At 38.0% G+C, this 26,645-nt stretch overlaps 1 protein-coding gene across 2 annotated transcripts in view; it reads left to right on the forward strand.

Annotated features, from left to right (window-relative positions):
- Positions 1-26,645, forward strand: part of ipo13b (importin 13b) — a 41,956-nt gene that overhangs the window by 2,518 nt on the left and 12,793 nt on the right. For both annotated transcript variants that reach the window (XR_009424139.1, XM_059512102.1), the window contains exons 2-7: positions 10,623-10,748; positions 11,503-12,113; positions 22,650-22,790; positions 24,010-24,151; positions 25,111-25,277; positions 25,599-25,719. Coding sequence is in view for 1 of the 2 variants with exons in the window: in XM_059512102.1 (XP_059368085.1) it covers positions 10,623-10,748; positions 11,503-12,113; positions 22,650-22,790; positions 24,010-24,151; positions 25,111-25,277; positions 25,599-25,719 (1,308 nt within the window). In the remaining variant the exon portion in view is untranslated. The remainder of the gene's footprint in view (positions 1-10,622; positions 10,749-11,502; positions 12,114-22,649; positions 22,791-24,009; positions 24,152-25,110; positions 25,278-25,598; positions 25,720-26,645) is intronic.

The following is a 26,645-nucleotide window of genomic DNA, read 5'->3' on the forward strand; positions in this document are numbered from 1 at the left end:
CTGGATGATTAATCGCAAAGTAATCGAAACCGAAATTCAGAACCTCTAACCGACTTAATTTTCCCATGTCGGTTATTTCGTTTTTTTAATCCTATTAATACTTGCCCCTTAAAAGCATACTAGCGCGTGTGTAGCCACATGACTCTGCCCCGTCCAGTCAGTGGCATAAAAGCAAAACACGGAGGTGAACGGCGGTTCAACACATAGTGATGGCTCGCGAGCGGTGAGCCTTGCGTCTTCACTAAACTTTGTCAGTTGTATTTGTTTTATGGTTTGGACATTCAAGCGATTAGACGGTCGGATGTGTATTATTATTTCGAGCTCCCATGTTCGCGCAGCTGCATTGTGGCACGAACACTCATTTATACAGCTGTGAAGATAGCACATACAGAGGAACGCAAAAACTATTTATCAGCGCTGTCCTGTGATTTATCACTAAAGTAGCTTAGAATCTCAAAACTTATTATAGCATATATATAAACAGTAAACAAGTTTCACCCAAATTTAATTTGTCTTTTACTTTATGAAATTTAAACACATTTTATTTTTGGTAAATAAAGGGGATTTGCTATTAAAATTAAAACATGGAAGAAATATTGTGATTTATTTCTTTAAAAAATAAAGTTTTATAAAATTTTTCAACAGTAGTAGCAGTATCACATACATTTTACTAAATAATAGTAATATTTCTAGCACAATGCCTTTATGTAAAAATTTACGTTTAGGCCTAATGAATGCATATTTGTCATTTTAACTGAACTTAAGACTGGTGGTGATGCTTAAGATATTTTTGGTCATTGAGGGTTTCTGTAAAAAAAATAGTAATAGATCATATTAATATTAAAAGATAATACTACTACTAATTCTACTATCATACTAATGTATATCCAATGCACTATGAATTGATGAGCTGCTGGGTTCATGAATATTAATCACGTTGTCTGAGTTCGGTCAAACTGATTTGCTGAAATCAAAACAGGGACGGTACTAGATCAGCGCCAGCCAATGAAATTGCTATTTGCGCATTAGCCTCACCCACTACCGGAGAATGTATGTCTTCTGCTTGTTAGAAAATGAATATGAATAATTCTAAACGAACTCCATTATTTTGACAGGAGAAGACAACAAAGAATAGTTTACATATAGCATGTCGATTCAGCGTGGTAAGACTCTTGCTCTCTCTCTCTTTGCATGTGTGAGAAACAGCGCTATCAGTAAAGCGACGGTGAGTTTACAGAGCATCAAATACAGGTGCGCTGTGCGTCCATTGAGATGAACTGAAAAGTTCAGATCGCTTGATGGAGAGAGAACTCTGAAGCTCAGATGCTGAAATTAATGCAAGCGTCATGCGCTTCGGTCTATGTAGTAAACAAACCCGCACGTCTCTGCCATTCATTAATTCACACAGAGACGCGCAGAACACGGATTCATATTTCAAGCAACATTTGCGGCTTAACATTTACAGATACTGGTCCATATGGAGATTTGATTTGATTAATTTATGCTGACTTTGACAAATTCCATGACTGTCCATATTAAAATGTAAGTTTCATTTTCATGACTGGATTTTAAGATTCCGTCCTCGTTTTCTGCTTCGCGGAAATCATAGCGCTGAACCGGGTTTGAACGGGACCTCGGTACTACCGGTACTTAAAGAAACCTGGTACCGTCACATTTAAATTTTTTAGTACCGACTTGGTACCGAAGTACCGGGTCTTTTGACAACACTACTGTATGTTTAATTTTTACAGTGCTATTTTACATTTAATTATTCGGTTTCTGTACCTGGACACTTACAAACTTGAAAAAACTTAAACACTGTGTAAATAGCACAAACAAATAAACAGAACGAACATACAAATTAAACACTTTCAAACAGGGCCCACTGGTACAACCTGCACCGGGGCCCTGCTGACCCCAGCTACAGCCCTGCTTACAGTACAAACCTTGTGAGTGAACTATGAGGGCAAAAAAACTAAACAGAAACAACATAATCGGTCATTAATCGTAATCGAGGTAAAATGTTCAATTAATCGAGGTTTTGATTTTAGGCCATAATCATCCAGCCCTAGTGTGTGTGTGTGTGTGTGTGTGTGTGTGTGTGTGTGAGAGTGTTGTCATGTTCCACTATTGTGTCTTGATTGGCTCGGCCGTTAGCCTTGTTAATTATATCTCTTGGGCTGTGTGCAGAGATTTGGTTGTTAGTGGCAACTTGATATGTTTTTCCAACCACTGTTTGTTCAGACGCTGTGCTGCTTTAGGCTCATACACACGTTTCTGATCTATTAGTGCTGAAAGGTCAAAAAGCATCTCTTATAATCTGATCATTTCTGATGTTTTGGGGCAGTTTCCTGTGGTGCTGTTCCTCATTGTTGCTCAGGATTCAGATAATTTCTGATTATCTATCTCTGACTCAATGGGAATTAGTGTTGTCACGGTACCAAAATTTCACAAAAAAATCACAAAAAATAAAACCAATGCCATTGTTTATACTTACTTATTTACAATTGTGTTGAAATTTTTTCTACAAGTTATATAATTATGAAAAACAAGTAAACAAGGTTTACCCAAATTTAATTTGTCTTTTAATTAATTACATTTAAACACATTTTATTTTTGGGTAAATAAAGGGGATTTGCTATTAAAATTAAAACATGGAAGAAATAATGTGTGATTTATTTCTTTAAAAAATAAAGTTTTATAAATTTTTTCAACAGTAGTAGCAGTATCACATACATTCTACTAAGTAATAGTAATAATTCTAGCACAATGCCTCTATGTAAAAATGTACTTTTATTTTGACACTGATTTTACTCAAATGAAACGGTAAAATGTCTGTGAAGTAACACAGAACAGTTCTGGTGATGTTATTCCCCTCTCTCTTTTGCAGCAAATCAGCATATTAACAAGATTTCTGAAGAATCATGTGACACTGAACATTGGAGTAATGATGCTGAAAATCCCGCTTTGATCACAGGAACAAATTCTATTTTAAAATATAATTAGGGCTGTCAATAAATTAAAATATTTAATTGCAATTAATCGCATGATGGTCATGAGTTAACTCTTGATTAATTGCAACTTAATAGCACATTTTTCTGTTCTAAATGTATCTAAATGTGATACTTTTCAAGTTTTTAGTACTTATGTTACTTATGTACTTAAGTTTTTAGTATTTATGTCCTCATTGAGATGGCAGATGCTGAAATTACTGCAAGTGTCACGCGCTTCAGTCTATGTAGTAAACAAACCATTCATTCATTCACACAGAGACGCGCAGAACATGCAGGATTCATATTTCAACCAACTTTTGCGGCCTAACATTTACAGATACTGGTCCATATGGAGATTTGATTTGATTAATTTATGCTGACTTTGTACCACCCGTACTTAAAGAAACCTGGTACTGTGGCATTTTAATTTTTTTAGTACCGACTTGGTACCGAAGTACTGGGTCTTTTGACAGCACTAATGGGAATGAATCTCAAAACACAAAAATTCTGAGATGTAAAATTCACACATGGCTGATGATGTCAGAACAGCCGTTCCTGATCACTCCAGATGGGCTGTTGAACACAGTCCCAAAAATCCTTAAGTGTCTGGCTTCACACAGTGTTTGGTAGTCATGGTGAACAGGTTCTGAATTGTCCACCAGGAAACAAGGTGCTCACAAAATACTAAGCTGAAAAATCTGTTTTTCTGAGGAACAGCTAGTCATTGAATTTTGAATGTTTGTTAGCTTCATAGCATCAAAAATTTATATATTAGATGTCTTTATTGTATATTAGACTTTCTTTTTTTTTGTTTATTTGGCTATTTATATACTTTCCTTTTATATTATTTTTTTATTTTCCTTTTATATTATTTTTTCTATTTAGCTTTTATTTTATTTAGATAGATTTGTTATTTATTTATATTTATATGCATGTTTTTTATATTTACATATTTATTTAGATATTTATTTTTAGTTTATTTAATTGATTTTAAACAGCTGTTGCATTTTTTATTTATTTATTAATTTTTTTGCATTTTAACTTCCAAATTACTGGTTGCATTTTTACCACTTTATTTATTGAATTACTTTAGTTTTTAAAATATATTTTTATTAAGAACTTTTATATTTACATATATATTTATATTATTTATATTTACATATTATAATTTTTTTTATTGTTTGTTTTATTTTTTAAACTTCATTTATTCATTTATTTCATTTTTTTATTCATGTTTCTTTTAAGTAACATATATATATAAAATGTTTAGTTTTTCAGTTGTTTATGCATCTTTAAAAAAATTAATCCTATCTAAATCGCACCCTTTTAAGATATGCACCTGATCAGGGCCGGACAACTTAAATTAGTCTTATTATTAAGGGCTTCCTCTAAGACTGTTCAACTCTTGACTAGTCAGTTTGTGAATGTGTAGTTTGTGCATGCCTATTGGTCACACCTGTTTTAACTTTTTTGATTATTATTTATATCCATTTTCTGACTTACCTGTCCTTACTTGCTTAGTTTTTGATCTCGAACATCTCGTCCTGTCTCAGTGGGTGGTTCTTAGCCAGAATGTGGAGCAGACATTATACCGCTAGTCCAGATACAGACAATGCCTGTAGCGTAGCTCATAGAATCAGATTAAACAAGTGGTTAATAGACGTCTGGGTAAAATGGACCCTACAGAATGAGTGAGTCATCACACACACATAGACAAGATCGGATACGGTAACCATGTCAGTGGAGCAAAGTCATCCAGCGCTGGTCTTTAAGAATGAGTTAGTGCAGAATAGATGGTTGCCATAGAAACTATGATTTCAAAAGATGTAGCCATGTGCTTAAACAGACATTTGTACCATATTTACTTTAGTCTGTTCTTCCTTTGTACCGAAGTATAAGGATTCCAAGCATCTACGGCGGTCTGACCGCAAACACACACACACAGACACACACACACACACACACACACACACACACGTGTCACCTGGTTTACTCTGACAGATGGCAACTTCTCAGGGGGTTTCTGATGTGCTGTGACACACAGATCGAATTCCTCTCTGATCTTCCTTCTTTTGTGTCTTATATGATTACATTTTTTTGTTGTTGTCTGCTTCATTTAGACATTTGGGATGTAGATAGATATTTTGGGTAATGACAATATATCTGTATGATTTTTTTCATGAAATTAATACATTTATTCAGCAAGGATGCATTACATTGATCAAAAGTCACAGGAATCCAATCCAAGATGGCGCCGCACATGGCTGCTTCAGTGCTTGGCTCTCCAGTGTTTGTACTGTTTTTGTTCGTTTTTCCTGTTTTTTGTTTAACAAACACGATCAGTTTCACCAGGGATGAACTGCTGAACATTCGGCAGAACACACCACATGATATTTTTCCGGATTTCTATTATACAGACGTTTTACTGAACATTGTTATCGGAGGAGCAGCGGCGCTGATCAAGCGCTTCAGGACGCGCAGACGGGGAAAGCGAGCGGGAGCGCTCGTCAGACTCAGGAAGCGCGGATTTCGAACGCCGTTGCCTAGCATCCATCTCGCAAATCTCCGCTCTCTACCCAACAAAACGGACGAACTCCTTCTGCTCTCTCGGACAAATAAGGATTTCTCTCACTCTGCTGCTCTGTGTTTCACGGAAACCTGGCTGAATGACGCCATACCGGACAGCGCACTCCATCTGCCGGGCTTTCAGCTGTTTAGAGCGGATCGCAACGCAGAATCAACGGGGAAATCGCGCGGCGGCGGGACATGCTTTTACATCAATGAATGGTGGTGTACAGATGTAACTGTGTTAAAGAAGATGTGCTGCCCTGATCTAGAAACGCAGTTTATCAACTGCAAGCCGTTCTATTCGCCGCGGGAGTTTCACTCGTTCATTCTGGTTAGTGTTTACATCCCTCCTCAAGCGCAAGTAAGTCTGGCTTTACAGAAACTCGCTGATCAGATCACAGACACAGAACAACAACACCCGGACTCTGTTTTAATCATTCTTGGGGACTTTAATAAAGCCAATCTCTCCCGTGAACTGCCAAAATACAGACAGCATGTTACCTGTCCCACCAGAGACAGTAATATACTGGATCACTGTTACACCACAATAAAGGATGCATATCACTCTGTTCCACGAGCAGCTTTGGGACGTTCTGATCACTGTCTGGTTCATCTTATACCGACCTACAAGCAGAAACTTAAATCTGCTAAACCTGTAGTAAAGACTGTGAAGAGATGGACCAGCGAAACAGAGCAGGATTTACAATCTTGTTTTGACATCACAGACTGGAGCGTTTTTGAAGCTGCTACCACCGATCTGGACGAACTCACAGAGACTGTAACATCCTATATTAGTTTCTGTGAGGATATATGCATTCCTACCAGGACTTATTTAACATTCAACAATGATAAGCCATGGTTTACAGTAAAACTCAGACACCTTCGTCAGGCCAAAGAGGATGCCTACAGAAATGGGGACAGGGTCTTGTACAATCAGGCCAGGAACACACTGAACAAAGAGATTAGAGCGGCTAAAAAGACCTATGCTAAAAAGTTGGAAGACCAGTTTACTTCCAACGACTCTACTTCAGTTTGGAGAGGACTGAGAGCCATCACAAACTACAAGACACCATCCCCTTGCACTGAGGCTAATCAACGACTTGCTAACGACCTGAATGAGTTTTATTGTAGATTTGAAACCCCCAACACCCACTCTGACCATCTCCCTACACAACCATTAACACCTCCTGCAATCCCCCTCTCCATACCTCCTGCTCTTCAAATCTGTGAAGATGATGTGCGCCAGGTCTTCAAGAAAAACAAAAGAAGAAAAGCACCAGGCCCAGATGGCGTTACACCAGCCTGTCTGAAAATCTGTGCTGACCAGCTGGCCCCCATCTTTTCACAGATCTTCAACAGATCTCTGGAGTTGTGTGAAGTGCCTTCCTGCTTCAAACGCTCCACCATAATCCCCATTCCAAAGAAACCCAAGATAACAGGATTTAACAACTACAGACCTGTGGCTCTAACGTCTGTCGTCATGAAGTCGTTTGAAAAACTGGTTCTGGCTTATCTGAAGGACATCACTGGACCCTTACTGGACCCCCTGCAGTTTGCGTACCGAGCAAACAGGTCCGTGGATGATGCAATCAACATGGCATTGCACTTCATCCTGCAACATCTGGACAAAACAGGGACTTATGTGAGGATCCTGTTTGTGGACTTTAGTTCGGCTTTCAACACCATCATCCCAACAACCCTCCAGACCAAACTGACCCAGCTCTCTGTTCCTAGCTCTATCTGTCAGTGGATCACCAGCTTTCTGACAGATAGGCAACAGTTAGTGAGACTGGGGAAATTCATGTCAAACAGCTGCTCCACCAACACTGGTGCCCCTCAGGGATGTGTTCTCTCCCCTCTGCTCTTCTCCCTGTACACCAACGACTGCACCTCTAAAGACCCCTCTGTCAAGCTCCTGAAGTTTGCAGACGATACTACAGTCATCGGCCTCATCCAGGACGGTGACGAGTCTGCTTACAGACAGGAGGTTGAGCAGCTGGCTGTCTGGTGCAGTCTTAACAACCTGGAGCTGAACACGCTCAAAACAGTGGAGATGACTGTGGACTTTAGGAGAAACCCCCCTGCACTTTCCCCACTCACCATCATGAACAGCACTGTGGCTGCAGTGGAGTCATTCAGATTCCTGGGAACCACCATCTCTCAGGACCTGAAGTGGGACAATCACATTGGCTCCATTGTGAAAAAAGCCCAACAAAGGTTGTACTTCCTTCGCCAGCTGAGGAAGTTTAACCTGCCACAGGAGCTGCTGAAACAGTTCTACTCAGCCGTCATTGAGTCAGTCCTGTGTACTTCAATTACTGTCTGGTTTGGTTCAGCTACAAAATCAGATATCAGAAGACTACAGAGAACTGTTCGGACTGCTGAAAGGATTATTGGTGCTCCCCTGCCCACCCTCCAAGAACTGTACACATCCAGAGTGAGGAAAAGGACTCAGAAAATCACTCTGGATCCCTCACATCCAAGTCACCCCATCTTTGAACTTTTGCCATCTGGCCGGCGCCTCAGAGCCGCAAATACAAGAACAGCAAGGCACAAGAATAGTTTCTTCCCCCAGGCAATCTACCTCATGAACAGTTAAATGTTTCCCACTTAAACGTATGCTTATGCAAAAATGTGCAATATCCTTATATTTATTTGTTACCCCTCCATCCTAGAACATTCCTGCATCTCACTCAATCCTATTCCATTATCATTTATAGCACAATTGTTTATACACTTATTTATTTGCCAATTTGTAATTCTCCTGTAAATTTTTTTTTTTTTTTTTTTTTTGTCTGTGTGTTGTTGTCTCTGTTTACTGGAAGCTTATGTCACTAAAACAAATTCCTTGTATGCGCAAGCATACTTGGCAATAAAGCTCTTTCTGATTCTGATTCTGATTCTGAAAGATTCAAGTCACAAAAGATTTCTATTTGAAATACATGCTGTTATTTAGCTCTTTCTATTCATAGAACAATTCAGAATTTCCACTAATACTGTTTTCAACATTAATAGTAATAAAAATTGACATGCTATTAAACATTTTAATTTCAGTCAATGTTTATTTTAAGTGACTTTTTTTATGGTTTTAATTCTATTTTGTTTTTACTTTAGTTAACTATCATAACCCTCTCTCTTTTGCAGCAAATCAGCATATTAACAAGATTTCTGAAGAATCATGTGACACTGAACATTGGAGTAATGATGCTGAAAATCCCGCTTTGATCACAGGAACAAATTCTATTTTAAAATAAAATTAGGGCTGTCAATAAATTAAAATATTTAATTGCAATTAATCGCATGATGGTCATGAGTTAACTCGTGATTAATTGCAACTTAATAGCACATTTTTCTGTTCTAAATGTATCTAAATGTGATACTTTTCAAGTTTTTAGTACTCTTATCAACATGGGCATGGACAAATAAGGATGCTTTATGTAATATATGTTTATTATAAGTGAATCCATTAACATATAGCATTAAAAGACTAGACATGTTTCAAAGGTCATAGATGTTTTTCAGAGAACTTTTTCATGTCTATTAGACACATGAAAAAAAGAACATAGAAATACCAGATTCCCATTACTTCTCTTTATTTTCCCTGAGCAGTTTACTTACACAAGCCTGTTTACATTTCCGAACGACTGGGAAATGTATCCACTCCAATGTGTTTTAACTGAAAGTGCTGGTCCTCTCAGCTGCTCGCTGACCAGAGCAGACGCAGAGAAAGAGGTGTGTGTGCTGGAAAGAGAGACCTTGAGTCTCAGAAACTAAATAAGGTTTGGGCAAACCCTAAAGATTTGTTGCTAGGGGCATTTTGAAAAAAAAAAAAAAAAAGTCGGCAAAGGGGTCTGAAAATTTACCAAGTTGGTAACACTGTGCATCTCCATTTCTCTACGGGTTAGGCCATGGGTCAAACAGAAAATGCATGCTGTGTTAACAATAATAATGATAATAATAATTCATTACATTTATATAGCGCTTTTCTATGCACTCAAAGCGCTTTACATAGACAGGGGGTATCTCCTCATCCACCACCAGTGTGCAGCATCCACCTGGATGATGCGACAGCAGCCATATTGCGCCAGAACGCCCACCACACACCAGCTTACTGGTGGAGCGGAGACAGAGTGATGAAGCCAATCAGCAGATATGGGGATTGTTAGGAGGCCATGATGGTCAGAGGCCAATGGGCGAATTTAGCCAGGATGCCGAGGTCACACCTCTACTCTTTTCGAGAGACATCCTGGGATTTTTAATGACCACAGAGAGTCAGGACCTCGGTTTAACGTCTCATCCGAAGGACGGTGCTTGTTGACAGTATAGTGTCCCCATCACTACACTGGGGCGCTAGGACCCACATAGACCACAGGGTGAGCATCCCCTGCTGGCCTCACTAGCACCTCTTCCAGCAGCAACCTAGTTTTCTCAGGAGGTCTCCCATCCAGGTACTGACCAGGCTCAGCCCTGCTTAGCTTCAGTGGGAAACCGGTCTTGGGCTCCAGGGTGATATGGCTTTTTTATAAAATCATTGCTGTTAAAATTAATTTGGGTTAACGTTAATTTTGACAGCCCTATTTAAAATATTAATTCAAATATTAAATATACATTTTACTTAATTATTTTAAATGTAAAATATTAAAATAGAAATCACAATATTACTGTTTTTACAGTATTTCCGATCAAATACATTTTAATAAGATAGATAGATAGGTAATGTATTTTTATGGTAAACACTGGACAGACATTGCTTATTTCTTTTTTCTTTTTTTCTTTTTTTTGCTGAATGAGTATGTCATTATTAGCTGTGTTATTTGCCCTTCCACCATATTAAATTCTTCACCTGCATAAATTATGTCATGAGTTTCATGCGTCAGCAGTTTTTAGACCTGGAGCATCACTTTAACTGCACATGCTTTCAGACACTTGTCTGCTAAACTGCCCCGCAGGAACCCCAGGGTTAATACAGCATTATTAGTTTGTATCCATGTGCTCCATAATGGCCAGAGTGCTATGCTCACTGGGTAAAACTGTGTTTCTCGCTCTCTGTGTCTCTTTCAGGCCCTGCATCAACTCTATTATGATCCCAACATTGAGAATAAGAACCTGGCTCAGAAATGGCTGATGCAGGCTCAAGTGTCTCCTCAGGCCTGGCAGTTCTGTTGGGTTTTACTAAGACCAGAGAAGGTAAGAACATCCTGTTCTCATCCCCTCCTTTTCCACCAGTGCTCGGCTTGTCCTTGTCTTGCCCAAGTTAAATGGGTTGGGAATGCCTGTTCACAATGACTTTCAGTCTTGTGTACACATATCAGATGTCGTCGGCGGTTGCATTGCAGCGGTGATCGTTGCATCAACTAAGCCTCACCTACAGGATTTATTTGGTTTTGTTCTGTGTAGCTGTTTTCAATGGCTACAAAAGGAGTGAATTTCACAAAAAGAGTCATTTTCTCCTAAAACACACACAAAATAGGAATTTATATTTGAAACAAGTGATATTTTTCTGTCTCCTCCAGGATTCTTAAATGTGTTTCAATTTAAACATCAGTAATGTTTTTATAAATCAACCTGACAATTAATAAAGATTTTTTACATCACTGTAATGAGAATAGAAGGACCAGAAATGTGTTTGAGATTTTTACTCCATATGGATTAATCTTACAGCTGATCACACAGCAACAGAAATTAACGTGTCAACAGCCATAGTCCACTAATAAATCTGCATAAGTGTCTCTGTGTGAATGAATGACACATTATTTTTGGCCATATCACCCAGGCCTTTAGTAGTGATGCAGCAGTTGAAAAGCACTGATCACAAACTCTGTGCCAACTAATGATGCAAGAAGGATTTATATGCTGTGTATGTCTCATCTGATTTCTTCTCCAAGGAATCTATTAAAGAGAAAGACAATCAAAGACTGCGTCTCTTCCTTCATCTCCGCAGGTTCCAGAGATCCAATACTTCGGCGCCAGCGCCCTTCACACCAAGATCTCCCGCTACTGGAGCGACATCCCCGCAGAGCAGTACGAAACGCTCAAAACGCAGCTGTTTTCTCAGATCGCTCGCTTCGCCTCCGGCTCTAAGATCGTCCTGACCCGCCTGTGCGTGGCGCTTGCGTCCCTCGCCCTCAACATGATGCCCGAGGCGTGGCCGGGTGCCGTCTCAGAGATGGTGCGCATGTTTCAGGAGGAAGGAGGTCAGGTGGACGGGCGTGCCCGCTGTTTGGCCCTGTTGGAGCTCCTTACAGTTCTCCCCGAGGAGTTCCAGACCAGCCGGCTGCCGCAGTACCGTAAGGGACAGGTGCGGGGCGCTCTGGGCCGCGAGTGGACGGCAGTTTACCCGCTCCTGCAGCAGCTGTTACGGCAGCCGGACTCTCCGCCGCTGGTGAAGGCCCGTGTGCTCAAGTGTCTGTCGAGCTGGGTTCTGCTGGACGTTCCTCTGAACGAGAGCGAGGGATTGGTCGAGGCCAGTTTCACAGCGCTGGCGGATCCGGAGCTGTTCGATACGGCTGTGGAGGCCATCGTCAACACCATCTCACAGCCCGACTCACAGAGGTCAGCATTTAGCACTGCAATGAAGTGAGAGAGTTGAATGAAATGCTACAAAACCTGTTGGGGTTAAACACATAAAAAAACACCAGGGGCCTGTACCATGAAGCTAAATTAGCTGGCTAGCAAGGTTAGTTTCATGTTAGTTTGCACCAATCCTGGGTTTAGGGACCACTTTCATTCATTGCCATAGTAACTTACACTCCATGGCTAACCTGCTCCAGGGCAGGGTATGTTCTGGGTTAGAGATCTCAAACTGAAGGTGGACCAGTCAGATGTGAGAGAAGTGACACATGTCTGACACAAAGCCACTCCAGTTTATCTTGCTCCAAATTAAAGGTCAATAATGCTAAAAAAAAAAAAAAAGTTTGGCTTTAATAATAATTACGTAGTCATTTTATGATTTATATAATTATTGTGATTCATATTATTATTATTATTATAATTTATCTATGAAACACAAGCAATTTTAATATAACAGTAATTATAAATCGTTTATTTTAAATAAATATTAATGTATACAGATCATGTAATATTGTAGTATTGCACTATTTAAAAAATAAAAAATGACCTTACATGTTAGAGTCTCTATCGCTGTATATTTTCAAATGTGTAAACTAACTTAAAAAGTTTCACTTGTTAATGCACTGATAGAGCAAGATAATTTATTTGATTTGTCCTCCTTCATATTCTTCAATCTCTTAACCTTTAGCAAAAAATTTAACCTTTAGTTTTGAATCTCGCTGGGTCTCTCGCGAGAAGTAAATCAAACTTGCTTTGTGTTGCAAGGCTCGTGATTGGCTGTTAACCAGTGATGTCATATATTCATGTGTACGTGCTCCACAAACTCAGGATCAAAGCCTGAGTTGACAAAGAAAGTTGATGATCAGCATCAACAGGTACCAACAAAGCCGGATTGGAGAGGTTTGGTTTTGTCAGCTCAAAACTTATCCTGTTACTCTGAATTTGTTCAGCTACCATTAGTGTTGGGCGATATGGTCATTTTTCAAATCGTCTTATCGTCAGCCCGTGAGATCGATGATACACATTTTGATGTGACGTATCTTTACGGGACCTTTACGGGTTGTGTGTGAACACATGCACATATTCCGGGTAATCACTGGCAGTGTGAAAGTGCAAAATCTAGCAACCCGGGAACAATTGCCAGGACACATTACCCATGTATTTTACAGAATCACAGTGTGAAAGGGGCTTTGCATTCATATAGATACATCAGTACATGCAGAATTGTGAACGACATGTTAAAGAAAGAGAGAGAAATGGTCTGAGGGAGAACAAACACAGGTGAGAAGAAAGTGACTGATGCAGAGAGAGAGAGAGGGGCGGAAGGGAGACAGAAACAAAGGCAAATTGAAACACAGTCACATCAGAGGAGGAGGGGGGCTGGCGGCGGCAGATTTATTTCAAGGATGGCTGGCGTTTCCATGGAGACAGAGCGATGGAGCGATGTCTTACGCTCTGTTTGGTACCCACCCCCCCTCACTGAAAGCCAGAGCCAGCGGATGCTGAGGATCAACCTTTAGAGGTGAACGCATCCTCCACTGTGGAAAGCTGCTGGTGCAAGGTTAAAGCGCTTCTGCTCTGAGGAAGACAGTCTGATGATGTAGTTCAATAGTTCCTACAGGTGTCTCGCACACGGTTACGGCTGAGTTCACTTTGTAGCACACGAGGGAGCTGATTTAGGATGGGTGACCTTTAGAGGGAGATTTAGATTTTTCATGAGAGGTTTTGCTGAAAGGCTGATTGGAAGCAATTTTTTTCACTCTATGTGTGGAGTAGTGATTCATGGAAATATATTTATTTTTAATGGGCAATGAAAAGTTGCAGAGGGGCTGTTGTTTTATACCTTACTTAATGATTTAGTTATTTTAAAAATTCATTAAAATTGCTGAAAACTCCAAATAAGCTCTCTTAACTGCCCGAGTGTGCATTATTTTTGCTTGCTTGAATTCTTCGCCTTTCTTCTAGATTAGGATTTCTAAAACTAGGGTTTGTGTGTTGATGAAAAGCTATGAATTAATTCAATTATATATCAAAAATAAAATAAAAACTTACTAAAAAGGTAAAATATTTTATTTGTTGACCTGAAAGACGTGATCATTAACCAACCTCAGAAAATTATGATGTGTTGTTAAATTATTGAAATATTAATTTAAAATCTCAGGGATAGTTGGGAAAAAATCTCTGGGATAGTGCACGTTTTTAGTAGGTGTTTGGCTTCCAAAGGAACTAAAATTGGATTGGATTGATTGACTGATTAATTAATTAGTTTATTTAGTGAATTGATCAATATCTGGTTTACTGGAGCTCATGAAGTCCAGAATAACTTTTTTTTTTTGCTGCATGAATAACAACAACAGAAAAGCATGTGAACTTTTTATTCTATTCTATTTTATTCTGTTCTATTCCCCAATGATACAACCCCAATTCCGGAAAGGTTGGGACGTTTTTTAAATTTTAATAAAATGAAAACTAAAAGACTTTCAAATCACATGAGCCAATATTTTATTCACAATAGAACATAGATAACATAGCAAATGTTTAAACTGAGAAAGTTTACAATTTTATGCACAAAATGAGCTCATTTCAATTTTGATTTTTGCTACAGGTCTCAAAATAGTTGGGACGGGGCATGTTTACCATGGTGTAGCATCTCCTTTTCTTTTCAAAACAGTTTGAAGACGTCTGGGCATTGAGGCTATGAGTTGATGGAGTTTTGCTGTTGGAATTTGGTCCCATTCTTGCCTTATATAGATTTCCAGCTGCTGAAGAGTTCGTGGTCGTCTTTGACGTATTTTTCGTTTAATGATGCGCCAAATGTTCTCTATAGGTGAAAGATCTGGACTGCAGGCAGGCCAGGTTAGCACCCGGACTCTTCTACGACGAAGCCATGCTGTTGTTATAGCTGCAGTATGTGGTTTTGCATTGTCCTGCTGAAATAAACAAGGCCTTCCCTGAAATAGACGTTGTTTGGAGGGAAGCATATGTTGCTCTAAAACCTTTATATACCTTTCAGCATTCACAGAGCCTTCCAAAACATGCAAGCTGCCCATACCGTATGCACTTATGCACCCCCATACCATCAGAGATGCTGGCTTTTGAACTGAACGCTGATAACATGCTGGAAGGTCTCCCTCCTCTTTAGCCCGGAGGACACGGCGTCCGTGATTTCCAACAAGAATGTCAAATTTGGACTCGTCTGACCATAAAACACTATTCCACTTTGAAATAGTCCATTTTAAATGAGCCTTGGCCCACAGGACACGACGGCGCTTCTGGACCATGTTCACATATGGCTTCCTTTTTGCATGATAGAGCTTTAGTTGGCATCTGCTGATGGCACGGCGGATTGTGTTTACCGACAGTGGTTTCTGAAAGTATTCCTGGGCCCATTTAGTAATGTCATTGACACAATCATGCCGATGAGTGATGCAGTGTCATCTGAGAGACCGAAGACCACGGGCATCCAATAAAGGTCTCCGGCCTTGTCCCTTACGCACAGAGATTTCTCCAGTTTCTCTGAATCTTTTGATGATGTTATGCACTGTAGATGATGAGATTTGCAAAGCCTTTGCAATTTGACGTTGAGGAACATTGTTTTTAAAGTTTTCCACAATTTTTTTACGCAGTCTTTCACAGATTGGAGAGCCTCTGCCCATCTTTACTTCTGAGAGACTCTGCTTCTCTAAGACAAAGCTTTTATAGCTAATCATGTTACAGACCTGATATCAATTAACTTAATTAATCACTAGATGTTCTCCCAGCTGAATCTTTTCAAAACTGCTTGCTTTTTTAGCCATTTGTTGCCCCCGTGCCAACTTTTTTGAGACCTGTAGCAGGCATTAAATTTTAAATGAGCTAATTAAGTGGATAAAAGTGTAAAATTTCTCAGTTTATCTATGTTCTATTGTGAATAAAATATTGGCTCATGTGATTTGAAATTCCTTTAGTTTTCATTTTATTAAAATTTAAAAAACGTCCCAACTTATCCGGAATTCGGGTTGTAAATATATATGTGAAATTGGTGATCATTAAACTATCACAATTGATGAGAAAAAAATAATGCAAGCTACACTTGGCTGAATAACTTTATAAGCCATCCTAAACCGAACATTAACAGGGTTATGAATATTAAGAAATTCTCCAGCTCATTTTAATTACAGACATAATTAAACTGTGAATTAATTCCTCCCGTTGACAGCGCTGAATAATTAATCAGTATTATTAATGTATCAATTTATTAATCCATCATTCAGTTATTTCCCCTAAAACAGGTTGTACAATGTAATGATTAAATGTAAGTTTAGGGTTGTTTTCTTTATAAAAAAAAATGTCCCTTTTAAAGGAGAGATTAGATTCACTCCTCCAAGGCTCATACTCAGCCCTCGGGACGTGTGTTTGACTCTCCTGCTGTTATATTGTGATCTGCTGCTGAACGTGATGTCTGGAGTTCACTCTCAAACACCCAGATCTCAGCGTGAGGTGCTTTGAATTCAGTTGGGCCGCTGTGTCACCTGCTCTTAAAGGTCATATCAATGATTCTCCATTGATTTCCGTTATTCATTTCACCTTTGTCCTTGTCCCCATCATGCCTGTGTCTCGTCCTCTCTCTCCATCCTCTGTCTCCATCCCCTCATCGCCTCCTCTCACTGTTTAAACACATTACAAACAAGCCTCTCGGGAGGATGCCATTGGACCACATGCATCCTGTTGCCAGGCAACTCATTTCATCTGTCTCCTGGTGTTTGAGGGTAATTACACAGAGAGGGAGTGTCTGTGTCTGTAGAAGCACAGCGAAATATCACACAAGATCATTTGAGGTGCTCGGATGAAACAAACTCAAATTTGTTAGTCTGAGAGACAAGATGGCACAAAGATGAGAAACTCAGCCTGAATGTTGTGGTTATGATGTATGATATAATCCGCGATTATTATTTTTAACACTGACTAGCTGACTAGTCATATGAAGAAATTTAAATGGTTATTCAATAAACATCGTGCCATGGATCGTCTTAAAGCACACAAGAGAGCAGTAGTGATGTCTGATTTGATAATGAATGTATTTTGTGTCATCCCGACACAAACAGGTGTGCAGTGACTAGCAGTGACATCTGTGTGTATCTTCTGATGGTGTTGAAAGCCCTCCTTGACCTTGAATGTGATTGATGTGATTATTTATTTATTTAGAGCCTATTCTAGTAAAAGCATCTTATACCAGAACTCATAAATAAATGCACTCGCCAGAGACACAGCCTCAGCAGCCATTAGATCAATTAAACCAGGAAGGACAAGGTCACACGGCAAAGAAACGCTGAGCTTTATAGAGGCCCTGTCATACATATAGGCTAGATGCCCCAACTACCTGTTTTGTATATGTTAGTTTGGATTTTTTTGCTGCATTTATTTTTGTATATAAGTAAAATATAACGTATATTTTTTTACATATATTTTACCGATGCTCACTAGGGTAGCATTATTTTGATTAAAATACAATAAAAAATTACATTATTAAATATTATAATTAGTATTATAATAAAATATTATATTACAAATATTATAATTTTATCATAATAAAAATAACAGTTTTCTTTGTTTATTTTAAAATTAATATTTTTTTCTGTGAAGGAAATGCAGAATTTTCAGCAACATCACTCCATTCTGATATGCTTTCATTCTAATAAGCTTAAAAAATAATATTATTCTTATTATAACCAGTGTTGAAAGCAGTTGTGCTGCTTCATGTTTTTTGTGGAAAGTGTAATGTATTTTTTTTTTTTCGAGATTCTTTGATGACTAGAAAGAACATTATCCATGAAATAGATAAATATTGTTTTCTTTTGTGACATTGATAAATAAAATTTGTATCAGTTGAATGCATCTTTGTTGAATAGAAGTATCAATGACCCCGAACTTTAGAATGGGAGTGTATTTGTTTGGGTTTGTTCCACCAAAAATTAGCTATTTCTTTATTGTTTTCCCTCCTGTCGCTGTTGAAACAAGTTTGAACTTGAAATTTGTCTAGAACTGAAATCAGCAGCTGAAATCAAGCTGTATGGCATGAAATGTCAAAATTCCAGGCAGAAGATAATTCATAATACAATAATGTAGAGCAGGATTTGACTTTGATTCATTGATTCATCATTGATTGCTTTAGAGTTTGACATTAGCATGTTGAAACAGTAAATGTAGCATTTTCTATGTTAGATGATGTTTTCATCCTAGTGCATCGTGTGATTGCGTCACCTGTGAAGGATGCATGCGATACTACATTATAATTTGGACCGAATCTAGTATCTCTGAAAGCAGCATAAGGTTGCTGCCTGCTGTTTGGAACAGCCTTCACATTGTTGCCTCCGATGCTTTCAGATTCTGCCAACTCACTGGGTTTTGGAACAGATCTTGTTTACATACTGTTAGGGTTGGGTATCGTTTAAATTTGAACGATTCCGAGTCCGATTCCGATTCCTTGTTTCGATTCCGGTTCCCAACGATTCTCGATTCCGATTCTTTTAAGAGGCAGGGTCAAAAAAGTTTAAGATATTTTAAATGAGCTTAGCTAACCAACTGTCTTTCTGAAGAAAATAGTCTGACCTTCTCCATCAATTTGAATTCTATGAACTTTTTACTTTTTATTAACTTTACTATGAATTTCTCACAGGGCTGTTTTCAACTACAATATAAATATCAAATCTATGAACTTGAATATTATATAAATATTATTAATTATGTATATATTTTCACAGGGGTACACTTTCCTCAAGAGAGCTTTATTTTTGAAAACCTCACAAACATTTACACATGACAGTGTATGATACTGCAGGTACTTAAAATTACCTTGCTCCCACTGATGGGCTAACCTGGTGCAGAATAGAAAATAAACTATTAGAGACAACTTTTAAAACTCAGTCCAGATTAGCAGCAGGTACAGTATAAAATCAGAAACAGTTCTTGTTCAAGAAAATTATCATATCTGCTTTCTCAGGCAGGATGCGTGAGCGTTCTGGACAAATTGTATCTCCTGCTGTGGAGAAAACACGTTCGCTCGGAGTAGATGACGCTTGAACACATAAATTAGAGAAAGCAAGATTTGACAGCAAAGGATAAGTCTTTTGTTGGTTCCACCACCATGCAGCAGGGTCCTCAGACATAAGGACCAGTGGAACTTCCTTGTATATCTGCAGCTCTCTCTCCACTTTGGACCGCCGACGCACGCTGTCCACGTTCGATACCAAAACTTCCGGTGGACGCTTCTTCGTTGGTGTTCAGCGGTTTCTTCTTCCGGTCGGCGCCGGGCGGACTGTGAATCGAAACTTTTTTTTCTCTTTCTTTTAAGCTTTAGGAATCGAAACTAGGAATCGAAATGAAAACTTTTGAACGATACCGGGAAAATCGCAAAGCTAGTCCCGGTTCCACTCGATTCTCGATACCCAACCCTACATACTGTAGTACATCAGTATCTTATTTCAAGAAAAGAGCGAGAAAAATCGTGTTTTCCATGATATGACCCCCTTGAAATTCTTCTGTGTGTTTAAGTGTGCTTTTGGCAGCAGCTCTCCGATTCAGCACTGCAAAATAATAAATAAAAAATTAAACCTACCGAACTGTGAAACATCTCCCTGGTATGTCATACAGATTCCTTTATAATTTATCATTATCGTATTACATCACAATCTCTGAAATATCATCTCATTTTGTACTCTCTGAAAGGGAATGAGCATTTGATCTTGTTTTATTGTGATCGTAAACAAATGAATTTATTATTATGATCACGTTGATATAGGTTTGTTGATTATTAGATGGATAGATAGATAGATAGATAGATAGATAGATAGATAGATAGATAGATAGATAGATAGATAGATAGATAGATAGATAGATATGTGTGATAGATAGATAGATAGATAGATAGATGTGTGATCAATGTGAGATTAGATAGATAGATAGATAGATAGATAGATAGATAGATAGATAGATAGATAGATAGATAGATAGATAGATAGATAGATAGTAGGGCTGGGATAAACGATTATTTTTTAAACGATTAATCTAGCGATTATTTTTTCGGTGCATCGATTAATCTAACGATTAATATTTCAGACCGATTTGATTTCGATTATCTCCCCATTAATTGACTACTAACAATTTATACATGTTGATTTACATATCTGAATGAAAAAAACATCAATTCCTTAACATTGCAATATATGTTTATTGCTCTTAAAATTACAAAATAAAAGACTGACTAAGAATGCATTACTTTGCACTTGTATAGAGATAGCATTCAATAAAACCTTGAAACCTTGAAAACACATAGCTTACTGAAACAAGCTTACTGAACACATAGGGCCTAGCTTACTGAAAAAAGAAGTTCTTTCAGATGAAAATAACAACAACTTGATGTCTAGTATTCAATAAAAAAGGTCAGCCAAAATACTTGTTTAGAGCAATTGAAAGAATACAGTATGTAAATGTAAACTTGAGGGCTTTAAGATAATACAGAGAGTGCTTTTACAAAAAAAAAAAATTAACAGTGAGAGCCAGCAGCCTGTCATGGAGAAAAAAAATCTCCGAATGCTCCACGTGAAACTTTGGCGTTCCGCCCTTTTTCTATCGTGTCTAATGATTTTGGTTAATATGCACAAGGGAGGGAGAGAGCAAGAAGCGCTCTTGTTGTTTGAAGACTGTGAGTGCGCGCGCAGCCGGGGCTCTCTCTCGTACGCGCCCTGTCACTGTCACTCACCGATCAAATAAGGCTTTGACAGCCGCCAAAAAAAAAGATCAATGCAGAAAAACCCCTGGATTGGTTATATAACGTTGGACAGAATGTTGATCCGGCAATCGCGTATATTCAGCGCACATAAGGTAAACGTTTTGCAAACGTTTTTTAGAGAAATAAAAACAGGTCGACGAATCGATGCGCATATTTTGCGTCGACGTATTTTTTGCGTCGACGTCATCGATGACCTCGACGCGTTGTCCCAGCCCTAATAGATAGATAGATAGATAGATAGATAGATAGAAAGATAGATAGATGTGTGATCGATGGATGGATGGATAGATAGATAGATGGATAGATGGACCGATCTGAGTAAAGCCTAATCGAGGAGTAGTTAAGGGTGCAACAGTGTAGATTTTGCTCTGTGTGGTTATATGAAGCACTCGGATGTGTCTGTGGAGTGCTGAGCCTCAGACAAGCTCGTGATGAGCCCGTAATGAGCTGCCGTTCATACTTTTTCTTTGTCCACTGCTCGTTAACATTTCCACTCATGTGTCCTTCCTTCTGTTGACACCAAAACGAGGATGAGACGACAGAGAGCGACAGGGAGAGAGAGAGAGAGAGAGAGAGAGAGAGCTTGAGGACAGATTGTTCCAGAAACGCTGAGGTGGCAGCAGGAGTGAGGAACATGACAGAAGTTGATGTGGGAATGAGGTAACAGCTGAAGACAAATGAAGGCAAGAGTGATGATTTCAAGAGAAGAGAAAACGTACGTTGTGCAGTTTAGAGCTAATGTTGTTTGATGTGTTTTTGTCATTAAGGGAATGTGTGAAGTAAATTAGCCAAGCAAGTTGAAAACCACTGCATCACGTGAAATCAGTGCACGGGTAAACCTTCCCTTTAAAGAGTGCGTGTTATCAAGGGCACTGATTAGATTAAAGGAAGAGTTCACCTAAAAGGAACATTTTTTTGATAATGTACACACACTCAAGGCCAACAAGATATAGATGAGTTTGTTTCTTCATAGGAACAGATTTGGAGTAATGTAGCATCACATCACTTCCAAGCAGCTGATAAAAACATCACATAAACCACAAGTAATCCACACCACTAAAGTACATTAATTAATGTCATGCGATGCAAAAATCTGTGTTTTTAAGAAAAAGTTGTCCCAAAATTGACCATTTGCACTCTTAATAAAATTTACACTCTTAATAAAGATTCCTGGTCCTATTGTGAATGATTCATTACATCTTATTTTACAGGATCAATGTAAAATATCAAAAAATGTAATCCTCCTCTGAAATGGCTTTCATTTTCAGCTAATACCACCTGTGCTGGCAACTTTTCACACTCTTTTTTCACCATATTTTTCTTGATGAATATGGCATCTACATTATGCAGTTGGCTGACACTTTTATCCAAAACAAATTGCAGTGCATTCAAAATATGCTTATCACACAGAGAGCACTGCAGTGATGACAGATTTTTGTAGGCCAACTTGGAAGTGAGAATCACTCTGGTTCCCTCGTCAACAATTTTTCTATTAGCTTTTGGATAATTGCAGAAAATAAGTCTGTGACCGACAAGCCTTTGTTCATCATGATCATCTTCACAACTTCTATGAATTTTGTAGCCGAGATACAGTCGCCAGAAGTAAAAAGCTAAGTTTGGGGTTTAAACAGTCTTGAATGTCACCGCAATTAATCTTCACAATTAATCTTTCACATTCCTAAAGCTTAATGTGTTGCTAATGCCAGTGTTGTTTGGTGTTGAGTCCTGAAGGTTGCGTCCGTGTGTTTCAGGTATGTGAACACTCTTCTGAAGTTGGTGCCGCAGGTGTTGCAGCTACAGGATCAATTACGAGACGCCGTACAGAATGGAGACATGGAAACGTCACATGGCATCTGTCGAATCGCTGTCTCTCTGGGAGAGAATCATTCAAGGTACAAACACTGATTTCACTGGACTCTGTGTGAGATGTGTGCATGCACGAGTGTCTGGAGGGATACTGTTGAAGTAATTATGGCGAGATCTTCACTTTGAAAGCTTCTGCTCTCTGTGGATGTTCTCTTGCTGAGTGAGCAGATGATACTCGGCTCAGGGTTATATCTAAGGCACTGTCCCAGTAGCCGACTCAGACTTGATTTTGGTCAGACATGTTACAGTTTCTGCTCAAATCTCACTCCATTTTTCGGTGCTCTGTCACACTCTAAAACTAAGAGTGGAAGTGGGTGTCAGACTAAATGACAATTCCTGATGTTTCTCTCCGATTCCCTGTCATGTGACACTGAAAGAAATGCACCACATTTGACGTCCACAACAAAAGATAAAGGAGGGATTTTCTTATCTGAAAATACAGTAAAAACCAAAAATATTAGTACAGTTTAAAATAACTGTTTTCTATTTAAATATATTGTAAAATGAAATGTATTCCTGTGATCAAAGCTGTATTTTCAGCATCATTACTCCAGTCTTCAGTGTCACATGATCCTTCCAGAAATGATTCTGAAATGCTGATTTGCAATGAGTTGTTCTGCTGAATATTTTTGCGGAAACCATGATTTTTCAGGATTCAAGGATGAAGAGGTTCAAAGAACAACAAAATAAATGGTTGTACTGTCACTTTGTCCAATTTAATGCATCCTTCCTGAATAAAAGTATTCATTAAAAAAATTAATAAAAAAAAACTTACAGACCCCAAATTTATAATTATAATTTTTTTTAACAACAATATTATTTTCAAAGATTGTCAGACAGGTTAAGACAACTGTTACATTTTTCTTTGTAACTGAAAAAAAAAAAAAATATATATATATATATATAATATTGGCTGTAAATCAGTTTTACATTCATTTGTGCTTTAATTTTTTTAAATAATTTTTTTGGTTGTTAATAAATCAATTTTGCTCAACCATTTTCTTCTTTGCATTTCTCCTCTTGACTAGTTTGCTTCCTAGTTTAGTTGTCAACTAAACCTGTTCTTATAAGTATTGTTGGCTTCTTGATTTTGTTCCTCGTTTATAAGTCACTTTGGATAAATGCATCTGCTAAATGCTTAAATTGAAATGTCATCAATATTGTGTATCCCTAGTGACAGATATGATGTAGTGCTGGTGATTGTGATCCTGTGTGATGAAGGTCTGTTCTGCTCTTCTCTGTCAGAGCTCTTTTGGAGCAGGTGGAGCACTGGCAGAGTTTTCTGGCTCTGGTGAATATGATCATGTTCTGCACAGGCATCCCTGGTCACTACCCTGTCAACGAGACCACCAGCTCTCTCACGCTCACCTTCTGGTACACACTACAGGTGAGCAGCTGACATCTTAAACCCGTCTTAACACACACAAAGTGCTGTCTTATGTGTAGGACAGTTTTAGCATCAGTAAACACGCTGACTGATCTTCTGAAAGGTTTGTATTGTGTGTGGAGGTTCGTTGTTTTTTTTGTGTTAATCTCCATCTCCAGCAGTGATGAAGAGTCTCTGTTAGAGACATTGAGCTGTATCTCTCAAGCATACACCTGTGCTGTGTATTTGCTGCAGTATGTGTCACGTGTTGAATATTCAGGAATGTCCTTTGCTTGTGTCCTTGTGCGTGCTTCCAGTCTGCATTAGATGAATATTTAATGTGTATGTTTATTTATTTATTTATTTTTTGCCGCTGTATGGAATAGAAAGAATCTAATTGGATTATGGATACTTATATAGTAGTAGTAGTCATTTTCATAATTTGTATTTTTTTTCATATATTGTTTCTCCATTAAGAAATAAAGTATTAGCGATAAATTTTAAGACAAACCTACCACTATCCACAAATAAATACAATAACATACAAACCTTAAATTGACTGTGCTTTGTTTTTCATGTCGGTATGACAGTAATATTCGGGTACAGAAATACCAAAGGAACTGGATTATCTATTCAACTTTAAAATAACTCTGGTTAGTCTTTAATGTATAAATAAACACTGATGACAGACAGCAGCAGGTTTATTTAGGTTGCTGTCCCTTTAAGACCTCATTCACGGATCTAAAAAATACAAATTATGAAAATGACTCCAACAATATCATTTCTCTGTGCATTTATCGTAATAGCTGTGGTGTGGACTGTGCTATTCTTTAATATTAGGAACGATTTTTAGATCTATGTCTTTGTCGTTATCTTTATAGTTATTGTTCTATTTTGTGATACTGACCCAGTGCCTGTATTCTCCCTTACTTCAGCAGAAGTGTAGTGTGTATTTGTTGATGTTCGCCCGTGTGTTTCAGGATGACATCATGTCGTTTGAGGCAGAGAAGCAGGCCGTCTATCTGCAGGTCTATAGGCCTGTGTACTTCCAGCTTGTAGACGTTCTTCTGCACAAAGCGCGTTTCCCTACGGATGAGGAGTATGCTTCCTGGTCATCAGACGAGAAGGAGCAGTTCAGGATCTACAGGTCAGTGTGTATGTGTGTGTGTGATTCACATTCTCATGGGCCTGTTGGAACATTTTCTACTACACTCAGCAATTTCATGCTGGATTTGTTGAAGTGGAATAGCAGACAAAGCTCCTGTTCTTGTTATTAATGAGCAAAATAAAATATTGAAATATTATATTTTAAATAGGAAGTCAAATAATATATATTTAATATTAAAGTATTTAATATATAATACACTGTTAATAAATATTTATTAATTATGTGTTGTGGTGATCCATTATCTTTAATAAAAAAAACTAATACAAAGGGTTCATTTTACTTCCTGCTTGGCTCTTTTAGGGTGGATATATCTGACACACTGATGTACGTCTATGAGATGCTGGGAGCTGAATTACTCAGTAACCTGTATGAGAAACTGGGACGACTCCTCACCAATACAGAGCCAACAACAACATGGCAGGTCAGAAAACAGTGGATTTAGTCTACAGTTTTCATTGGTTTTGCTGGGTCATTAAACATTGGAAGCAAAAGGGCAAACTTTTGAGGCTAGGGCTGCATGATTGCTAAAACCAAAATCACAATAATGGCTTGGTGCTATTATCAAGTCTCAAAGGTTTTCATTAAATAAATACAAGCGCTGCGTGTTATAGTGAAGGGGTGGCACTGTATTCATCTACACGAGAGCAGCTCATGATCTGGTGTTTTCAGCATCTCAGAAAAACTTGGCTTGCAGTAAAGGCTCTTCCACACAAAATCATCTCTGCTTCTGCCATGATTTTGTGTCATTTTAAAAAATTAATTAAAAAAAAGCAGCATGCACCAAAAATCTTCTCAAACACTTAAACAGAGATCAGCATATGAGAGCTTTAATTGCTTCCTGCAGTCTTTAGCCAAAATAAAGGCTTGCTGGTTAAATATTTGAAAATTAAGAATTTATAGATTATTAATTCAGATTTTTATTTCAATTTAATATTAATATTTATATTTCCAAAATATATTAATTCATATAATTATTCTATAATTATAATTGAATATATTATTAAATCTGTTAATTCATTAATACTGTAAAAGATTATTTAAATATTATTCTGAATAGTTGTACTGATAAATAATATATTTATTTTACTATGTTCTTAAATACTTGTTTGCGTAATATTACTGTGAAATATACATATTTCAAATTATTTTACAGTTACATTGATGTAATTACAAAATTGTATATAATTGCATAAAATCTCCAAATTGTGGAGAGCTAAAAACAAACTGCAAAAATTATAATTCTATATACTAATTATATAAATTAATATATGTGACCCTGGAGCACCAAACTAGTCTGAAGTCACTGGGGTATATTTTAGCATTAGCCAAAAAAACATTGCATGGGTA

Source organism: Carassius carassius, chromosome 27 (genome assembly GCF_963082965.1).
Source record: "Carassius carassius chromosome 27, fCarCar2.1, whole genome shotgun sequence".
Lineage (NCBI taxonomy): Eukaryota > Metazoa > Chordata > Actinopteri > Cypriniformes > Cyprinidae > Carassius > Carassius carassius.